We start from the raw sequence: 17,379 nt of genomic DNA, 5'->3' as shown, positions 1-17,379 counted from the left end.
AACTTTACCACTACACCGTAATACCATCGTTTGAGTAACTACCACCATACGAGAGCATAGCTAAATAGTCATGTTTATGTATATCTGACAGATGGCCCGTGTCATGGCAATTTACATGTTATCACATAAGTAGTAGAGTGGTGGAAGACTGAGAACAGGCAGGTGTCGTTCTTTGTTTGGGAGTGTTTTTTCGAAGCACACGTCTGCGTGAAAATCTAGTCTGGGACGGAAGAAAACGTGGAGTGCGGAAAGGTGAGATTCGTGAGTTGAGATACAGTGTGATGTGGCGAGAGGGATGAAAATAACCTGGAATGCGTCGACATGTTGTGTCCTTCCTCCCCTTCTCGCCTAGACAGCTTTTCATCTCCAACAATGCAGTGAAACGTAAAGTCTGATGACTCTCGCATGTTTTTCAACATACTGTTTTCACGGGGAGGTGAAGAGGTAAGTCCAAACATTGGTGGAAAAGGGAGGAGGGAATGGGTATGAGAGTGAAGGTGAAGGAAGAGTAGGTTTATTCTACTTCTCTCGCTTTCTCTGTAGTTAATAGTGGAGGTGAAGATAGGATATCACGCTCATTAAATGAAGACAACTTAAGACCTACTTATTTGTCTTCATCGCAAGCTATCCCAACTACCTAAAAAAAAGCTGTTCCATGAAAACGGGAGTGAGTGGGTGTACAAAACGCCTATGAACATCGTCCTTCTTCGTCTCCATTCATGTCATCCAAAATTGTGGTAAACCCGTTTTGTGACCAGATCCTCTGTGTTGCGTGAACCAGATCGAAACGGAGTCGCTTCGAATCGGTCAACAACAGGACCGTCGTCCTAAACGCCAAAGGGGGGGGTATCGTATGTTGTCGTAAGAATTCGCCGTGCCTGAACGCCAAACGCCAAGTGTTTCCAAACCCAAGTATTTCTACACAGTTGTGTTGCAACCAAACCGTCCATCCCATTAAACATCCGCATCCCTACCAATCCTTCAACTTCAGGTTCCGAAATTCTTCCTCCTCATAAGGTGTTGGCCGTCTGGAAGAATTGTCCTCGCATCGAATCGGGTCTTGGCCAGGACAGCGCTCAAGGTGAAAGCGGTACGTTTGCTTCTCCCTATCGGTCACCTTAAAACTCTTGATGACGTACAGACCATCATAGCGTAGTCCGACTTCAGGGCGATACTTGTTCTTCTTGACCAGCTGTGAGGAGCGGATGACGCGAATTTGATTGCCGAGCTCAGCGGACTTGACCATGTGCAGAGTCGCGTCTGTTGCTTTGAAGTCCTTTCCATCTGTGCCGCTGTATTCGATGACATCGCCGTCGTCTTGGTCATGGTAGCCACCGCCTGAGAGCACGATGCTGTATGCGCCTTTGTCTGTTTCGCCAGATATGCCTACGTAAAAGTAAGTGACCATTCAGCGAGGTGAGAGGTCGAGAAAATAGCAAGTACGTACCTCCCTGCGCTGCTCCGTGTGCTCCGTCTCGCACAGTACAGAGTTGCGTCGGCCACCACTGGCCCAGGACTAGACCTTCCCCTCCGTAGTATTTGGCGGTAGTTGGGAACTTCTTCTTGTAAGCCTGGTCAAGCCGATCGGCGTTTCGCTCTTTCGACTTTACTTGAACAATGCCACGCAGGATGTTCTGATCAAAATCTTCTCTCAGCCAGCGACAGTACAACTGATAGCTATCGCTCTTGAGATCCGATGGGAAGGCGGATTCTTCAGCGAAAATGCAAGGCAGTCCGGTAGGGTGGAGTATCATGGCTGTTCTCACAATCGGTCCAGTGACGTGTAGCTTGATTTCGGCCTTGTGAACGTAGTCGCGAAGCTCCTCGTAGAGGTTGTGTATTTGGGCAGGGTTGTTTCTCTGCGCCTGTTCACACCTGCCAATGCATTTTTTGAGTGCGTCGAGAGCGGAAAGCGCCTGTGGACGGTTTTTGGCAATTCGCTTCATCTCAGCATTCTTCTTGATGTTGAGTGCAAGGTACCATTTTGGTAGAGGTTGAGCTTGATACTTGTACACTACCGTTTCTGGCAATAGGAAAGTCTGGTGAGGCGTTGATGCTGCCTCCCGAACAGCCCCAGCTGCGGACGATTCTGCTGCAACGAGTGGTTGTTGCGTCGTGGGAGATTGAGCCCTCGAATTACCGTTCTCCTTCTGAATTTGTACTTCCCGTCTATGCTTCTCTTTTTTATCGCGTCTCTCGTTATTAGTTTGAACCTGTGCCTTGTTCGGTGACCTTCTTGGCTGAATGGTGTCGCGAGGTTGTTGCATACTCTTCAGACGTTCAGCAATCGGTACACGCTCAGAATTTGGCGTCTGCTCGACCTCTGCCGTCTGCTCAACAGTCATAGGACCCATGGCATTCCTCATCTCATCAATTCTATCATACCAGTAATGCGGGTTGGTATGAAGATTTGCCCACCGACTCACATGGCCCGTCTCCTCTTGCAACTTCCTCCTCTTCTCAGCTGCTTCCGCGTTCTCTTTCATCCTCTGGATTACCCATTCCGGCGGCTCGAAAGTTTTGAATTCCTTTGAGTTCTGTTCTGGTGTCATGTTGTTGGGGCTTGGTTGTTGTTGTGTTGATGATGATGTTGATGCAAATGTAAAGAGTGGTGGGGGTGTTCTTTATAGTAGTCGGGGAATCCCAGATGTAAGGTAAGAGCGGTGAATCAGCGGGATAAAAGAGATGAGTAGTATCGGTGAGGGTGCGGAGTGAGACAAAAGATTGTGGAGGTTTTTGTTTGTTTACTCTCTACTTCTCGATGTTGTGAGTAATGTTGCCACCAAACTTTTTGGTAGGTTGAGATATGTCTCAAAAACCTGAACAAAGCCTTTTGTTCATCGTGCTGTAGACCTCAAGCTGTAGAGTAGCTGTGGGGTAGATATAAGGTAAAGGAGAGGATATAGATGTAGCACTGAGAGCGATTGCTCGCTGTAGCACTAGTGCCAACTAGCGTTGATTGAAGCCTTGTGATTGGCTAACGCGTGACGCGTCCCATCTGAGAAACTTCGCAAAGCGACCTCTCGCGGTAAAGAGAAGCATCAACATTTAACGTTTGGTAGAGGAGGTAGTCTAGACTGTATTGGGTCTGACAGCTACATGTCAAAGTCCAGGGTTCGCACCGTCTGTGCCTTCTGCGGCTAAGAGGCCTCATCTGTAGCCAAACATATCCCCTCACCTCAGAGCATGTTCTGAGAAATCGAGAGAACGTTCCACTTACATCGGGACCTGTTTACATTTCCATCTCCAAAGTTCGGGACTACCCGTCTCTGTTGGGACGCTCTATTGTTCTAATCAACAATACTGTGCAAACAGTTCCCCGTTAATCGCTATTCAGCTTCAAATACCCATTGTCGTTTCCCTCTAGGTTACCTTCATCCCTTTCATAACTACAGAGACCGCCGATGTCATTGCCTCCTACATGCCATATACTATAAATGCTAGTCTATTCGCCATGCACCAATTCCTCTGCTCCATCGAGAACCACCGCTCAACGCACAACAAAGCATGAGCTTCCCATGCTTTAGGCGCCCAAGCTAACGGTTCCGGGTTGATGTTGATGTTAGTGAATATAGAGGTCGATCGACCTTGTCGCCGCCGACGGTTTGATACGTTACACTGGCAATGCGGATTGGAATCTGCATATTAGGGAGTCTTGCATTTTCACAGCGCAAAGTTTGTTCACAAGATGAGGATTGTTGTCTCTCAAGTGCTTCTTGAACGCTGTGTAGTTAGGGATAGAGCAAGTACTGGGAGGAGACTTGGTATCTGTTTTGAGCAGTGTTGACTTTGTTGATAGATCTGGAAGTTATTCGTTGTCGAGTTCGTAGATCTTGCTCTCTATGGAGAAATGTTGAGATGTGCCGAGTTTGCATAGTGCCAGTGGAGTGGACTCTCGCAATCGACAATCGGGCGATGTACACTGCCGAATATGCGGACTTATTTCTCCGCAAACAGCGTGTATAACCCTGACGTCCAAGTTACGAGCAAACTTGCAGGACTTGTTGAGTAAAAGATCCAAACGCCAGTGAGAACATAGCTCGAAAAGGACACCGACAGAGATCAGCTTCTCGCGCGCACGGCGAATAGAAATGTAAACACGCTCCATGTACTCTTACTGGTTTCGTCGAAATCATGTAGTTGACAACAAGACGGCGGGGAACAAGAGACATTGACGTTGTTTCCCATGGATCAATTTGCTTCTCGGAGGTGCTTCCGGAGCATCCAAGGGCGAGCTCGTAGAAACCAAGCCCTGCAACCTCGAATCTCGGGGATCTATATCCTGAGAGCCCTACGTTCCAGAAATGCCTAGTCAAACCAGCTAGCTCGGAGAGAGGGAGATTTCTAATCGAAACCTGGTGACTGTCTATGATATCTGTATGGCCGAATAACCGCGCGTAGTATCTTGCTCAGTGATTTGAGTTAAGTCCCGGGCTAGGTGTGAGACCTACCTAGCTGCATCAACGGCTGAGGCGCAGATCCCTTTTCTCCGCTCTTGCATTTTGACAACGTGTCGAGTAGTCGAACTTCTGCGCGCCGTCAGCAAGAAGTCACACGAGCAACGGACGAGAAAGTGGACGCATCCAGCTTCTGTGCAACCGCTGCCCATTCAATATTCGTACGGACGCACACCGGCGAATGCATCGACAATGTCGCGTCACTTACCCCCGGAAGTCCACGATGCATGCAGGTGCAAGCGACGATCCTTGGCATCTCAGCCTCACATCTGGAGGACGAGGAGCAAGACAGCCCCATTCACGGGACAAACCGCACGATGCCCTCCCAGGCTCACGCAGTCTTATCACACCGGTACCTATCTAATCGCACGAAGCCAGTGCGTGCATTCTCCCGGCGGTCGAGAAGCCAGTTGTAGCGTCGGGCGCAATATTCCGTGCTGCCCACCCCGACTCGGGGCCGGGTAACGCGGCGTGCCATTGGCCGCGGGCGTTACAACACATCTGCCATTCTTTGACAGCTCACACTGCTCCCAAACGGCGTCCAGGGCGCGGGCGTGCGTGGCGACGTGCAGGTGCGGCACTCCTGACAAAGGCCGCGCGCCGTGTCGTGAGTGGTCCACGGATGAGAAAACCGGGGTCCGTGAGGAAACTCAGGGTCTGGTCCTGGTGCGAGGTTGTTTGGAGGAGACGGAACCCAAAATTTGGTCTCATGGCGGTGAGCTGGGTTCCCATCGGATCGTCGGTGTGTGTCGCTAGCTACTTCTTCTGATGCTCCTGCTGCTGTTGCTGTCTCCTGGACTTTTTTCCCTCTCCCCCCTTTCGCTCCTGCTATCGCTGCTGTGAACTGCTTTTGCTGGCCGAGGAACATATATCTCGTTTTCACTCGACTCGGCGGACGTGTACCATACCAATCCTGTGCCGCCTCCCGCAGTACCGCCTCCAGCAATTTCCCAGCATACCAGGGTCTCTGGTCTTCCCACCGGATATATATCTCTCCAGGAGTCGCGTACACCTGGTAGCCAGCTTGCTCAGGCTTCATTTCAACCATCAACTCGTATTGCGCAGGCAGCAAATCCATTCGGGGCGCATCAATTGCACCAACAAGCTGGTCACGCAGAGTTTCTACACACGAAGAATCCTTGGAACGAACAGGTCACATATTGGTGCAACAGCTTAATTACCATACCCTGCACGAACCTCCAAAACCAAACCCAGACCAAACCAACCGCTCTGTGAGCCACGGCTCCAACACCCTCAACCGCGACCACCGCACCTCAACACACCCAACCACAATCATGCACCGCAAAACACCCATCAGCGTGCTGGTCTACAACAACCTCTTTCCGACGCCCTCCCCCACAGACCCACCGTCCTTCAGCGCACACCTCTCCAAGAACCTCGTAGGCGAAGTGCGCATCGAAACCGCAAACTTCTACGGCTCGCTCGACACAATCGAAGCGCGATACCCCGGGTTAAACTACGCCCACGGGCCGCACCGCAAGCGTCTGGGCCGGTTCCAGCACCACGCCCGCCTGTTCGCCGCCTTCGACTCGCTGGGGCTCACAAACTCTGAGATCCAGGCCTTCTGCCGCTGGGAGGGCACGCTGTGGGCGCGCGAGCGCTACGAGCGCGACGAAGGCGTCCGCGTCACGGACACGACCGGCACAGAGATCAGCGACTGGGTCGACCGGCGCAAGACGTCTGCGTCGCTGTCGCCCGCCCCGCGCCCAAACAGCATAAACGTCAAGACAGACATCGAGGTCGAGATCGAACAAGTCCCCGGTCGCGACACAGCCATGTCTGACCGCGGCGATGTCGTCAACGCAAACGCAAATGTCAACGCAGAAGACGAAGATGACCACGACGAAATCGAGGCCAGCGTCGGCTTCTCGCTCAACGCCCGCTTGCTGCACGCTGCTGCGCTGCGCTCGCAGGGCCACGCAAACATCACCATGGATCCAGAGTGGGAACAGTACCTCAAGGAGGCGCAGGAGAGAGGCGAGCTCAACATCGACGCAACGCGCGACACGCTGCGCACCATGGCTGACCGCCTCACGCAAATGGGGTCCGGCGTCAGCGTCGGGAACGGAGCAAGCGCCGTCGAGACACCCCCCACTGCACCTGCGCATGCGCCGGCCTAGCAGGCTGTCGTCGATGTGTCGTTGTTTCCCTGGTATCTGTCTTCTCCTTCTTCTCCTCCACCTCTTACTTTTGCGCGTTGGTTTTGACACTTCCGGCATGGCGTGGGCGTTCCATCTTGAATTTTCTACGGTTTGCGATGCGGTTATATCCCGATTTCCTTGTTGTTTTTGCCAACTGGACTGGACTGGACTGGACTGGGCATCGGCTTCGACTTACTTGGGTAATTGGGTGCGTGTGATTGACTTTGGTCATCTTTTTTTTTCCGTGCCGGCTTGGGCGCCTGATGGCTGGACATCTTTTCGTGTGAATAGACTTATCTTTGTTCGAGTAAGCTTGTTGTTTCGAGCAGGGAATCATGTTAGCTTTGCATGGTACGGCAGCCTTGGTATTTTGACTAAGAATGGAATGATACTTCAATTTTGTTTTGAGCTTTTTTTGTATTCTTATTTCGTGAGGTCGTGGCGGACTCTATGGAAGTCTATTTCGTGATGGGAGGGGATGGTGAGCCCCCTTGGCGTATCATCTGTGTGATGTTCGCTCTTTGAGCGCGAGGATGCATGTTCGACATGTCTTTGGAGCCTGCGTGTGTCCCAAGATCACAGTAATGTGATTACTTTGTGTGTGTTCGCTGGTGGTGGTATGCCATCTCTCAACCCAGCCTCCTGCCCACTCCCATGCCACCAAGCCCAAAGCCCCCAGGACCCCTCTTGTTCCCCCTCGTAACCCTCCCGCTTCCCCCTTCGTCATCGATGTCCATCGCGTCCTCTCCACCAAGACCTGTTGCCAAACCCCTCTTCCCCGCACCCTTCTCCTCACTCGCCTGCATGACGGCCTCGAGCGCTCTCTCCTTCTTCCTCCTCATCTTCTCCCTGTCTAACGCTTCCTTTCGAACTCTCTCGACCTGTGCCTCGAGATCGGCAAGTGCAGAGTCGCAGCGCTGCGACCATGCCTGGAGCGTTGACTGCAGAGCGGGAAGCGAGCCTGGTGCGAGGTCACGCAGGGGCGAGATGGAAGTCACCGAGACAAGTGAACGTGCAGGGTCGAGAGTCGCGCTGATGAGGCCAGAGTAGATGGCAGTGGTGATCAGCTCCTCGAGGGCTCGTGTTGAAGGCAGTTCAAGGGCAGTCATGAGATGTGAGTAGGTGAGGGTTGTGTGTGAGCGGGAGAGTGGGAGGAGAGAGAGGAGTTGGAGCTTCTGGCGCTGTTGGGGTGAGAGCTTGGGAAGGTTTTCCTGTGCTGAAAATACTGTGTCAGTCTGTCATCGTTCAAATAAGTGTTACACTGTACAGCCAGACATACATTTGTAGTCTTCCCATGTCCCCCAGGCGAAGATCTCGAGCAGAGTAAGGTGCGACGCATAATCCTCGGAGTTGCGCAAGTTCTGGATGTTCGGCGTGTGCAACAGTTCCGCGAAAATATACGTGTTTGGTGCACTCGTTGCCTGCATTACCAGGTCTGAAGCTGCTCGTGGCGATGTAGCGGATTTGCTAAGGGCCAAGAAGGGCTCTAGAGCGTTGAGGGCCTTGGTTTGCTCCATTTTGAGTTCAACACGTATTGATAAAGCTCGGTTGAGATTGAATTGGAGTGTTTGTGAGCTTCTGGTGTTGAGTTGAGAGCAGGCAGCTGCGAGATGCAACCGTCTTGGCGATCGCGCCTGCCCCGCGACCAGGCCGCCCCACAAGCGGTCCGCCTCCAAGCAAGTCACTCTACAATGCCTACTTGGAGCACAGTACTCGATGTTAACCGAAGAGACACGTCTTTGTTTCACGCATTCCGTACCGCAGAAGCTGCTAGATATGAAGCTAGCTCAGCATGCTGATGTCATCTTTGCCTGTTCAAGAGCGATTTCTGACTGCGCAACTCGTACAAATGTACTTGTCAGACCCTGTCATCACTTTATGGCATAGCGGCGTTTGTTCTCTGGTTCGCCGGTATGAACCTACCGTAAATAGATTGGCGTCTACGCAGCGTCAGTTGCAAGTCAAAGAGGGTGTCGATAAACTACACACGCCTCTAAGCTAGGTAGACGACAGCCAAACATATTTTGGTCGCCCATCCAGCACCAGTCAGACCGGCCAAGCAAATGTGTCGCTCATCTTTAACGTTTGAGGGCTTCGAGTCAGACGTGAGAAGGGCGAAACCTGAGGTTCTGCTCGTCTCACCTAAGCGTCACCCAGGAATGCAAGGAGCTTCCTGTTTCAGCCGCCAAGTGTAAACCCTATCTCTGGCGCAATACATTCGCAGTTCCCAAAAGCATATTCTTTGAGTCTTTTTATTAATATCTGCTTCGCCCTCTTCCTGCGGCTGTGGTCTGACATTCATCAGCTCGAGGCATCACCCGTAAACAGCAACGAATCATTAGCTTACCGAAGCGTCCTAGACAGCCCTGACGACCCGCTATTCGGGTTCTATAGAACGCCGAAATTGGTGGCTGCGGACCTCCAACGGGTTCTCCGCTCTGTTAATATTCGCCATCTAACAACCGCTGGAAGCTGGTCTTCTGGAAGAACTTTATTCATTCAATACACGGCGTTTCCTTACGATATTCACTATTCGCATGTTGCGTTAAATTCCACTCCGCCCCCTTCGACTCCTTGAAATCGCACAGGTAACGCGCGTCGCGCTGACGGCTGACAAACGCCACTGCTGGAACAGCATCTGTAACGCATAATAGAGGCAGTTGCATCGCGACACGACCCAGGCAAAATGGCTCCGACAGCTGCGAATGGCGCGACGGCGCACATGGCGACAACGACACTGAGGGTCGAGGGCATGACATGTGGCGCATGCACGTCAGCGATCGAGTCGGGCTTCACAGGTGTAGCAGGAGTAGGAAACGTGTCGATAAGCTTGGTTATGGAGCGCGCAGTCATACAACACGACCCAAACGTAATCACGACGGAACAGATCAGGGAGATCATTGACGACCGGGGGTTCGACGCTGAAGTGCTGTCAACGGACATTCCAATGACGCCGAGCGCTGACGACCACTTTCTGAGCGATTCGGAAGACGAAGACGAGGACGTGAACACTCGCATATCGACCACCACTCTCTCAGTTGGGGGAATGACCTGCGGCGCATGCACGTCTGCCGTTGAAGGTGCCTTCAAGGATGTCGCAGGGATCAAATCTTTCAGCATTTCCCTGCTCTCCGAGCGCGCCGTTATCGAACACGACACGACCATAATACCAGCAGACAAACTGGCCGAGACAATAGAAGACGTTGGCTTTGATGCTGAGGTGCTGGACACCGTAGCTGCTGCGCCAGCATCCAAGAAGCACAAGGGGCAGAAGAAGCAAAAGACGCTCACGACGACTCTCAGCGTCGAGGGAATGACATGCGGCGCCTGCACATCAGCTATTGAGGGTGGATTCAAAGACGTTGAAGGCGTGTATCAATTCAACATCAGTTTGCTGGCGAATCGCGCAGTGCTCGTACACGATCCCTCGAAACTCACGGCGGAGCAAATAGTGGAAATCATCGACGACCGCGGGTTCGATGCTGCGGTGATATCGTCGGTAGATGGCAGCGTGGCGCAATCATCAGGGAACAACGGGCTTGTACATTTCAAGGTCTACGGGTTACCCAACGCATCAGCTGCTGAAGAGCTGGAGGCGCTCTTGAGGAAACGATCCGGTATCACAACTGCGACCGTGAATTTCTCAACTTCGAGAGCAACTATCCAGCGCGAACCACAGATCGTTGGACTTCGAGCGTTAGTCGAAGTCATCGAAGAAGCGGGGTACAACGCCCTGGTGGCAGACTCGGAGGACAACAACGCTCAGCTTGAGTCTCTTGCCAAGACTAAGGAGATTCAAGAATGGAGACGAGCCGTCGTTTTCTCGGCGTGGTTCGCTGTTCCGGTGTTTCTCACCAGCATGTTTATACCCATGTTTTTGCCTTTCCTTGACTACGGCAGTATTCGCATTATACCCGGTCTGTTCCTTGGAGATATCGTCTGTCTCGCTCTTACTATCCCTGTCCAGTTTGGTATTGGAAAGCGCTTCTATGTTTCTGCGTACAAATCACTGAGCCACGGCTCACCCACCATGGATGTCTTGGTCGTCCTGGGAACCTCCGCGGCCTTCTTCTTCAGCATCGCGTCGATGCTCGTGTCTCTCTTCGTACCGCCTCATTCGAAACCTACAACTCTATTCGACACCAGCACTATGCTGATTACCTTCATTAGCTTGGGTCGATACCTAGAAAATAGCGCCAAGGGCCAAACCTCCAAGGCGCTTTCGAACCTCATGTCGCTGGCTCCGTCTATGGCCACCATTTATGCCGATCCGATCGCAGCTGCCAAGGCCGCCGAAGGCTGGGATTTCGATGAGAAGTCTGGACGCGCTTCCGTGGACGGCAATGCCGCTGAAGAAAAGGTCATCGCCACAGAGCTCATCGAGGTCGGCGACGTTGTCATCCTTCGACCTGGTGACAAGATCCCCGCCGATGGTACGGTTACTCGTGGCGAATCTTATGTCGATGAAAGCATGGTTACCGGTGAAGCGATGCCCATTCTCAAGAAGAAAGGAGCGCTGCTTATGGCCGGCACTGTCAATGGCCATGGTCGTGTGGAGTTTGTTGTTACACGGGCAGGCCGCGACACTCAGCTCAGTCAGATCGTTCGCCTGGTTCAAGAAGCTCAGACAAGCCGTGCTCCGATTCAGCGACTTGCTGACACTGTTGCTGGCTACTTCGTTCCTATAATTATCACTCTTGGCCTCGCCACCTTTGTCACTTGGATGATCCTCAGCCACGTACTCCCATACCCGCCGAAAATGTTCTTGGACCACGCCTCTGGCGGTAAAATCATGGTCTGTGTCAAGCTTTGCATTGCTGTCATTGTGTTTGCATGCCCGTGTGCGCTCGGTCTTGCCACTCCTACCGCAGTTATGGTGGGTACTGGCGTTGGTGCGGAGCAGGGTATCCTCGTCAAAGGTGGTGCTGCTTTGGAAACTGCTACCAAGATCAGCCACGTTGTGTTCGACAAGACTGGCACGCTCACCGTCGGTAAGATGAGCGTTTCCAAGGCTGACATCCAGGGCGAATGGGCAAGCAAGAAGAACCTCTGGTGGACACTCATTGGTCTGGCCGAGATGGGCTCCGAGCATCCCATCGCCAAAGCCATCGTCCTCGCTGCCAAAGACAACCTTCGCCTTGGACCTGATGGCATCCTTGACGGCTCTGTAGGCGACTTCGAAGCCGTCGTCGGCAAGGGTATCTCCGCAAACGTTGAAGCAGCCCTCTCCCGCGAGCGCACACGCTACAGAGTCCTTATCGGAAACGCAACATATCTTCTCTCCGAGGGCGTTAACGTCCCTTCCGTTATCGATGAGCCCTCAATGTCTTCCATCTCGCTCAACCCCCAAGCACGATCCGCCGGCATAACCACAATCCACACCGCCATCGGCACAACCTACACCGGCACACTCAGCCTTTCCGACACCATCAAGCCCTCTGCCCGCGCCGCCGTCCTCGCCCTCACCCGCCTCGGCATAACATCTTCGATCGTGACCGGTGACACATCAGCCTCCGCTCTCGTCGTCGCAGCCGCAGTCGGAATCGACGCAGCAGACGTGCACGCCTCAGCCACGCCTTCTGACAAAAAGTCTATGGTCGCCGACTTACAATCGCGCGGCTACGTAATCGGCATGGTCGGCGACGGCATCAACGACTCGCCCGCCCTCGCCTCAGCAGACATTGGCATCGCGCTCTCCACAGGCACAGACGTAGCCATGGAAGCCGCCTCCATCGTGCTAATGTCGAACGCGGACCTGCTCGCCATCCCCGCCAGCCTCGTCCTCTCCCGCGCAATCTTCCGCCGCATCAAGATCAACCTCGCGTGGGCCTGCATGTACAACCTCATCGGTCTGCCATTCGCAATGGGCTTCTTCCTCCCCTGGGGCCTCAGCCTGCATCCCATGGCTGCCGGCGCCGCTATGGCGTGCTCCAGTGTCAGCGTCGTCGCGAGTAGTCTGCACCTCAAGTTCTGGACTAGGCCGAAGTGGATGAAGGTCAGCGTTTTGGATCCCTCCGCTGAGGTCCCGCAGAGTGAGGTCGAGGCTGAACTTCAGAGGGCCGGGCGTAAGGGCGTGTGGGGAACTGCGAGGGAGTGGGTTGTTGAGGCGTGGGAGGCGAGGCGTAGGAATAAGGAGGAGGGGGCGAAGTATGTCCCGTTGAGGGATTTGGGCGAGCATTGAGTACGGGTTGGAGGGTGAGGAGGTTTTCTCGTCTCGTGTGTTTGTGTGTTTAGGATACCATTGTTGCTGTTCTTTTCTTTTCTTTTTCGCTTTTTCGACTTTATGTTGTGTTGTCAGATGGTTGTTTTACGTATACATATATATTTACCATCCTATATCGACAAGTCAACACGCAAGTGACAAAACACTTTGAAACTAGGTCATTTTAGCACAACGAGTACGGCTTCACCACTTAGCGACGCTTTACACAATCTAGATACAGAATCGATGTAATGGCCTCCAACCCCTCACTCATACCCTGCGTACAGGGACGCTAGCTAACAACGTAACGTATCATTCCTTTATTTTGCCAGACTACGTGTTTCCGTCCAAGCAGTTCGTGACTGGAATACATGTCTAGGCTTTTCACTGGTGGTAAGTGCACGAGATGTGATACATAATACGGTAGTCATGGTTCCTGTTATCAAGCGTGTGACTCTCGATGAATACGTTTGTTATTCTATCAGAGGGAATGCGTATATCTGGCTAATTTTAGAGCGCAAGATGGCGTGGTGAATTCGAATCGATTGATTGATTGATTAGCATAGTTGGTTAGTCACTGTTCCTCACAAAACATATGGATACAACTTGGGCTCGAGAGGCTGATGAAAGCCTTTGTGTGTTTCTATATTGACAGGTGATTAATGAATGTGATATCTATCCTGTCCCAACGTCCCGAAGCTTGGTTTGGCATCGAAGACAAGTTTGCTCAGAAAGAGGTGAGAAAAGAAAGCGAATGTGTGCGCGTCCGCATTGATAGGAAAAGGCCCTTGTATGTACCTCAGAATACCATCTAGTTGCGTTGCGACTACTGTCCTCAGCAACAGTCAGTCAGCGTGTGACGATAGCAAGCCATGTTCAGCAAAAGCTAGTTTTGGAATTGGTGTATCCGTAAGACTATGCAAAGGTAAGCCAGATCGATATCCTGTAAATATGCAACAGCATAGCATACCTTCTTCCAGCTCGGAATATTGAGATAAGCTGGCGACACAACAGATTAGCAGTTACGAACAAACTAGCAGCAGACAAATTCTACAACTCACCAGGCTCAACATAAGCGCCACTCGTATACGGGCAGGCATTCTGCGCCCAATTCACCGCATCGCCCCACTCGACGACCGAGCACGGGTTAGGACCGTACGCGCACATATAGGCGACCGCATTACCCCAGTAGCTGAAGATGGAGGAACCGGAGCCGATCTTCGTGCCGCCGAGGCTTTGGCAGTGGCTCCAAAAGTTGCCCCATGCGCCGCCGTCGTAGAAGTCGTAGTGGCCCAGCATGGTTCCGCCGGTGCAGACGGGCTTGGTGCCTGAGGGCCAGGTCGTGGCGCGCTTGCTGAGCGCTGGAACGGAGGGCGCGGACGGAGTGTCGCTGATGAGCGTGAAGTTGTGGGTGCCGTCGTCGTTGATGCTGGCTGTGTAGACGCCCTCTGCGAGACCTTCGGGGATTGTGAAGCCTGAGGTGAGGCTGGCGATGGCTAGGACTGCGGCGGGGAGTGAGAAGCGCATTTTGATGGATTGATGGAGTGAAGAAGTGTATTGGAGTGAGATGGAGATGTTGAGATGCGTTTCTTCTGCTGTCCGCTGCCTTACTTTATATCTTGACGGAGTTTCACAAATAGCTTGTGAGGTTTGTCGAGGGGTGAAAATAGGTCCATTACTTCATCCGCCTCTCTCTCCAGTTTTGTCTAAGGGCTTATTGAGGCTTGTGCTGGATCGTTCAGCTGAGTCTCGGTTCACTGCGATGAGTGGAGTTGAAGTGGAGAGGCTCATGTTGACGCAGGAGTAATAAGCACTCTTTTGCTAGCATATGACCTGACGATTGCCGCTAACAGGCACATAGACTGCAAGACAGAGTGGTGCAGGTCTGCCTTAAGCCACTTCTATCGATAGATGTGTAGTGAGTAAGCCTATACAATTTTTGAATAGCTGCTGAATGATAAAAAGATGGCTCCCGCCTTCTGAGTTAGGAAAGAGGACTTTCAGATAGCAAGTGCGGTCAGGAGATGTGGCGCTTGCAGGTAAGCACTTGAGAGTTTGCTGATGTGCTAGGTGCGAGTCCAGAGGCTGTTGGCGGCCATTCTTGTGGCAGAGCGGGACGACAACTTTCCTCCAGCCAGTGGGACGGACTAAAAAGAAATCTATATGACACTGAACAGGCTTGGCGCAGATTATAAACCAAAAGACAACAATAGCGGGATTGTACTCAGCTAGTAGAGTCAACGTCTTTCCTCTTTCGAACGAACTTTGCTGACTGAAAGAGATGACTCAGCCAGAACAGAATAGATATACTTATGAAGGTAGAGCGATAGTCGACTTGGAAAAGTAAATACACTGAAGACGGCAAATGAACAGAGGTGGGGTATTGTATGAGATCAAAATGATGTAACAAAATGAGATTTACTGCGATGCATCTTGTGCTAAGCATGAATGTAGAGGTGCGAAAGAATATATACCCGGCAACCAAAGGATCCGTGTGTCCCGCAAGCAGCTTCAATTCCAGTCACACAAAATGCATATTGACAGGCCGTGCATTTTCCACTCCCACAGGTTGTCTCAGCTGCTGCTCTGGACAGGCTGATATCGAAACCCAACGGATGACGCAAGCTTGTACCTACTATAGCATCTGCATTGGTATCCGCATAAGAGTAGCAGGCGGTGAAGCATCCACTACGCTTTGGAGGGGTCGGGCGCCAGGTCGATCCTACTGTGTTCTAACAGGGTGAGATATGTGAAGCTGGAATGCGCTACTTTTAAGAACAGTGCCGAATTATGCGCTGAGGGTAACTCGTCATGTCTCCAGATGTGATCAGGACAAGACGATATGTACACTGTATGTACGAACATAGTGTAATTTAGAGGAACTCCTTCTCTCTTTCTTAGGAATGTATGGGAGGATGGTGATCTGGCAGGCTACCTGGTGCAGTGGGGGAGGTCTGAGGTCGTCGCGTGATGGCCGCGGCTAGCGGCATGATTGTTCGCGATAAGAAGTCGCAACAGGGAACCGCCGGATGGTGCACCACGACGACGCGTGCGTTTAGTCATAATACGAGCGCCCAAGGTCGCTTGCAAGATATCCGCGACTGTATCCCGCGCCTTGTATTGCTTCTCATCTGCGCGTAAACAGTTAAACATCATACATGATGGGCAGGAATCGCGCGACATCTAATGCGACGAGCACAAGCGATGCGCCCACGCAAGTAGGTATGAGAAGTACAAGGGGTGTTAGGGATATGCTGACTGCTTCAAGGAGCTGGGGAGCATGTATGATTACTTAGCAAAAGTTGTATTGCTAGGGCCAAGCGCGGCTGGAAAGTGAGCGTCTTCAACGATATAGTGTTAAACGCCGTTACTGACAGTCTGTCCAGGTCATGTCTACTCCACCGATTCGTGAGAGACGAATGTACGCGCTTATGCTCCCAACTTGCTCTACCAAATCTGTCCTAATACGAGAAAGGGCGCGTCCTATCCTCCCACACAATCGGCGTAGAGTTCGCCTCGAAAGTCGTCCACATCGCCGACCGCAAGGCACATTCTGCACACCGAAAACGCATAAAACTCCAGCTCTGGGACACGGCAGGCACAGAACGTTTTCGCTCCGTATCACGCTCATACTATCGCGGCGCAGCGGGCGCAATACTCGTGTACGACGTGAGCAGCTGGCGGAGCTTTGAGCAGCTGCAGACATTTTTGAATGACGCGCGGGCGCTGGCGGGGCCAGATATAACCATCATCTTGGCGGGGAATAAGAGCGATGTCGTAGACGGGCCACCTGTATGGTCAGGCAGTCAAGGAGCATTTGGGAGTTATAGCAGTACGTCCGCGACGCCCGGGACGCCAGGCTCGCAATCTTCACGCGCGCCGTCTCTGAGAGCAAACCTCGATCAATCGTTCACTATCGCACCTGATGGCCGCGAAGTACCCGCCGAAACCGCGTCGCGCTGGGCAAGCTCAAACGGAATACCAGTCGCTGTCGAAGTGTCCGCGCTAAACGGCGAGAACGTAGAGGAACTATTCAATCGACTCGCGCGCATGATACTGACCAAGATTGAACTGGGCGAGATTGATCCTGATGATCCGGCAAGCGGAATACAATACGGAGATCTAGGGTGGGATGATGGTGGTGGAAGCGTTAAGAGTGACGACGGGCTGAGGTATCGAAGGAGGGTCAAGAAGACCGGAGCAATGAATGAGTGGGACGACGTGTTTCGAATGAACGGGAGCCGTAGGAGGGGAGGGTGTTGTTAATGATGCCGAAGATTGGAGGTAAGGCGTGTTTCGAGGAGGCGATGGATATGCACGATTTGAGCGTTTCTGCAAATGCGGTCATTTTCTTTCTGATGATTGAAGCAACATACCCCTTGCGTATTAAATGCGAATGCACACACATAGTTTGTTACAATATTCATCACTTGACAATCGCTTGACTCGATTATTTTCACATGAAAGTACGCTACGCCAAGTCCTGACGGCCATGTCTGAAAGTAGCTTAGGGCCATCTCGCATCTTGACATGTCGTCATCCATGGGATTCTTCTCGC

General features: G+C 52.2%; 7 protein-coding genes across 7 annotated transcripts; 3 read left to right on the top strand and 4 right to left on the bottom strand.

Annotated features, from left to right (window-relative positions):
- Positions 1 to 970: 970 nt before the first annotated feature.
- Positions 971 to 2,267, bottom strand: P153DRAFT_293707 (uncharacterized protein; the record flags this gene model as incomplete). Its single annotated transcript, XM_033663908.1, has 2 exons — positions 971 to 1,386; positions 1,448 to 2,267. The coding sequence occupies 2 exons, from the start codon at positions 2,265 to 2,267 to the stop codon at positions 971 to 973; spliced, it is 1,236 nt and encodes a 411-aa protein (XP_033522587.1).
- Positions 2,268 to 3,613: 1,346 nt separating this feature from the next.
- P153DRAFT_358305 (uncharacterized protein) lies at positions 3,614 to 5,535 on the bottom strand (the record flags this gene model as incomplete). The annotated part of the gene is made up of 5 exons (XM_033666789.1): positions 3,614 to 3,760; positions 4,119 to 4,308; positions 4,452 to 4,529; positions 4,666 to 4,817; positions 4,981 to 5,535. The coding sequence occupies 5 exons, from the start codon at positions 5,533 to 5,535 to the stop codon at positions 3,614 to 3,616; spliced, it is 1,122 nt and encodes a 373-aa protein (XP_033522586.1).
- A 217-nt stretch (positions 5,536 to 5,752) lies between these two features.
- On the top strand, positions 5,753 to 6,598 carry P153DRAFT_358304 (uncharacterized protein; the record flags this gene model as incomplete). Its single annotated transcript, XM_033666788.1, has 1 exon — positions 5,753 to 6,598. The coding sequence occupies one exon, from the start codon at positions 5,753 to 5,755 to the stop codon at positions 6,596 to 6,598; it is 846 nt and encodes a 281-aa protein (XP_033522585.1).
- A 650-nt stretch (positions 6,599 to 7,248) lies between these two features.
- Positions 7,249 to 8,200, bottom strand: P153DRAFT_343457 (uncharacterized protein; the record flags this gene model as incomplete). The annotated part of the gene is made up of 2 exons (XM_033666006.1): positions 7,899 to 8,200; positions 7,249 to 7,835 (listed from the first exon to the last, which is right to left on the bottom strand). Exons 1-2 carry the CDS (start codon positions 8,134 to 8,136, stop codon positions 7,249 to 7,251), a joined length of 825 nt encoding a protein of 274 aa, XP_033522584.1. The 5' UTR covers positions 8,137 to 8,200.
- Positions 8,201 to 8,867: 667 nt separating this feature from the next.
- On the top strand, positions 8,868 to 13,057 carry P153DRAFT_368069 (heavy metal translocatin). The gene has a single exon (XM_033668422.1). It carries the CDS (start codon positions 9,306 to 9,308, stop codon positions 12,798 to 12,800), a length of 3,495 nt encoding a protein of 1,164 aa, XP_033522583.1. The 5' UTR covers positions 8,868 to 9,305; the 3' UTR covers positions 12,801 to 13,057.
- Positions 13,058 to 13,697: 640 nt separating this feature from the next.
- P153DRAFT_358301 (uncharacterized protein) lies at positions 13,698 to 14,348 on the bottom strand (the record flags this gene model as incomplete). The annotated part of the gene is made up of 3 exons (XM_033666787.1): positions 13,698 to 13,736; positions 13,792 to 13,820; positions 13,883 to 14,348. The coding sequence occupies 3 exons, from the start codon at positions 14,346 to 14,348 to the stop codon at positions 13,698 to 13,700; spliced, it is 534 nt and encodes a 177-aa protein (XP_033522582.1).
- Positions 14,349 to 15,853: 1,505 nt separating this feature from the next.
- Positions 15,854 to 17,261, top strand: P153DRAFT_368065 (ras-domain-containing protein). The gene is made up of 4 exons (XM_033668421.1): positions 15,854 to 16,039; positions 16,090 to 16,154; positions 16,208 to 16,242; positions 16,297 to 17,261. Exons 1-4 carry the CDS (start codon positions 15,980 to 15,982, stop codon positions 17,085 to 17,087), a joined length of 951 nt encoding a protein of 316 aa, XP_033522581.1. The 5' UTR covers positions 15,854 to 15,979; the 3' UTR covers positions 17,088 to 17,261.
- The last annotated feature ends 118 nt before the right edge of the window (positions 17,262 to 17,379 follow it).

Source organism: Dothidotthia symphoricarpi (genome assembly GCF_010015815.1).
Source record: "Dothidotthia symphoricarpi CBS 119687 unplaced genomic scaffold P153scaffold_13, whole genome shotgun sequence".
In the NCBI taxonomy this organism is placed as follows: Eukaryota; Fungi; Ascomycota; class Dothideomycetes; order Pleosporales; family Dothidotthiaceae; genus Dothidotthia; species Dothidotthia symphoricarpi.
Note: the sequence above shows the minus strand (reverse complement) of the source record. Positions and strands in the feature narration are given on the sequence as shown.

Excerpts from the sequence above, each read along its gene's own strand:
- P153DRAFT_368069 (XM_033668422.1), top strand. The coding sequence starts at position 9,306 with ATGGCTCCGACAGCTGCGAATGGCGCGACGGCGCACATGGCGACAACG.
- P153DRAFT_368065 (XM_033668421.1), top strand. The coding sequence starts at position 15,980 with ATGATGGGCAGGAATCGCGCGACATCTAATGCGACGAGCACAAGCGAT. Across the intron at positions 16,040-16,089 it reads CAAGCGATGCGCCCACGCAA|GAGCTGGGGAGCATGTATGA; the intron begins GTAGGTATGAGA and ends GACTGCTTCAAG. Across the intron at positions 16,243-16,296 it reads CCGATTCGTGAGAGACGAAT|GGCGCGTCCTATCCTCCCAC; the intron begins GTACGCGCTTAT and ends AATACGAGAAAG.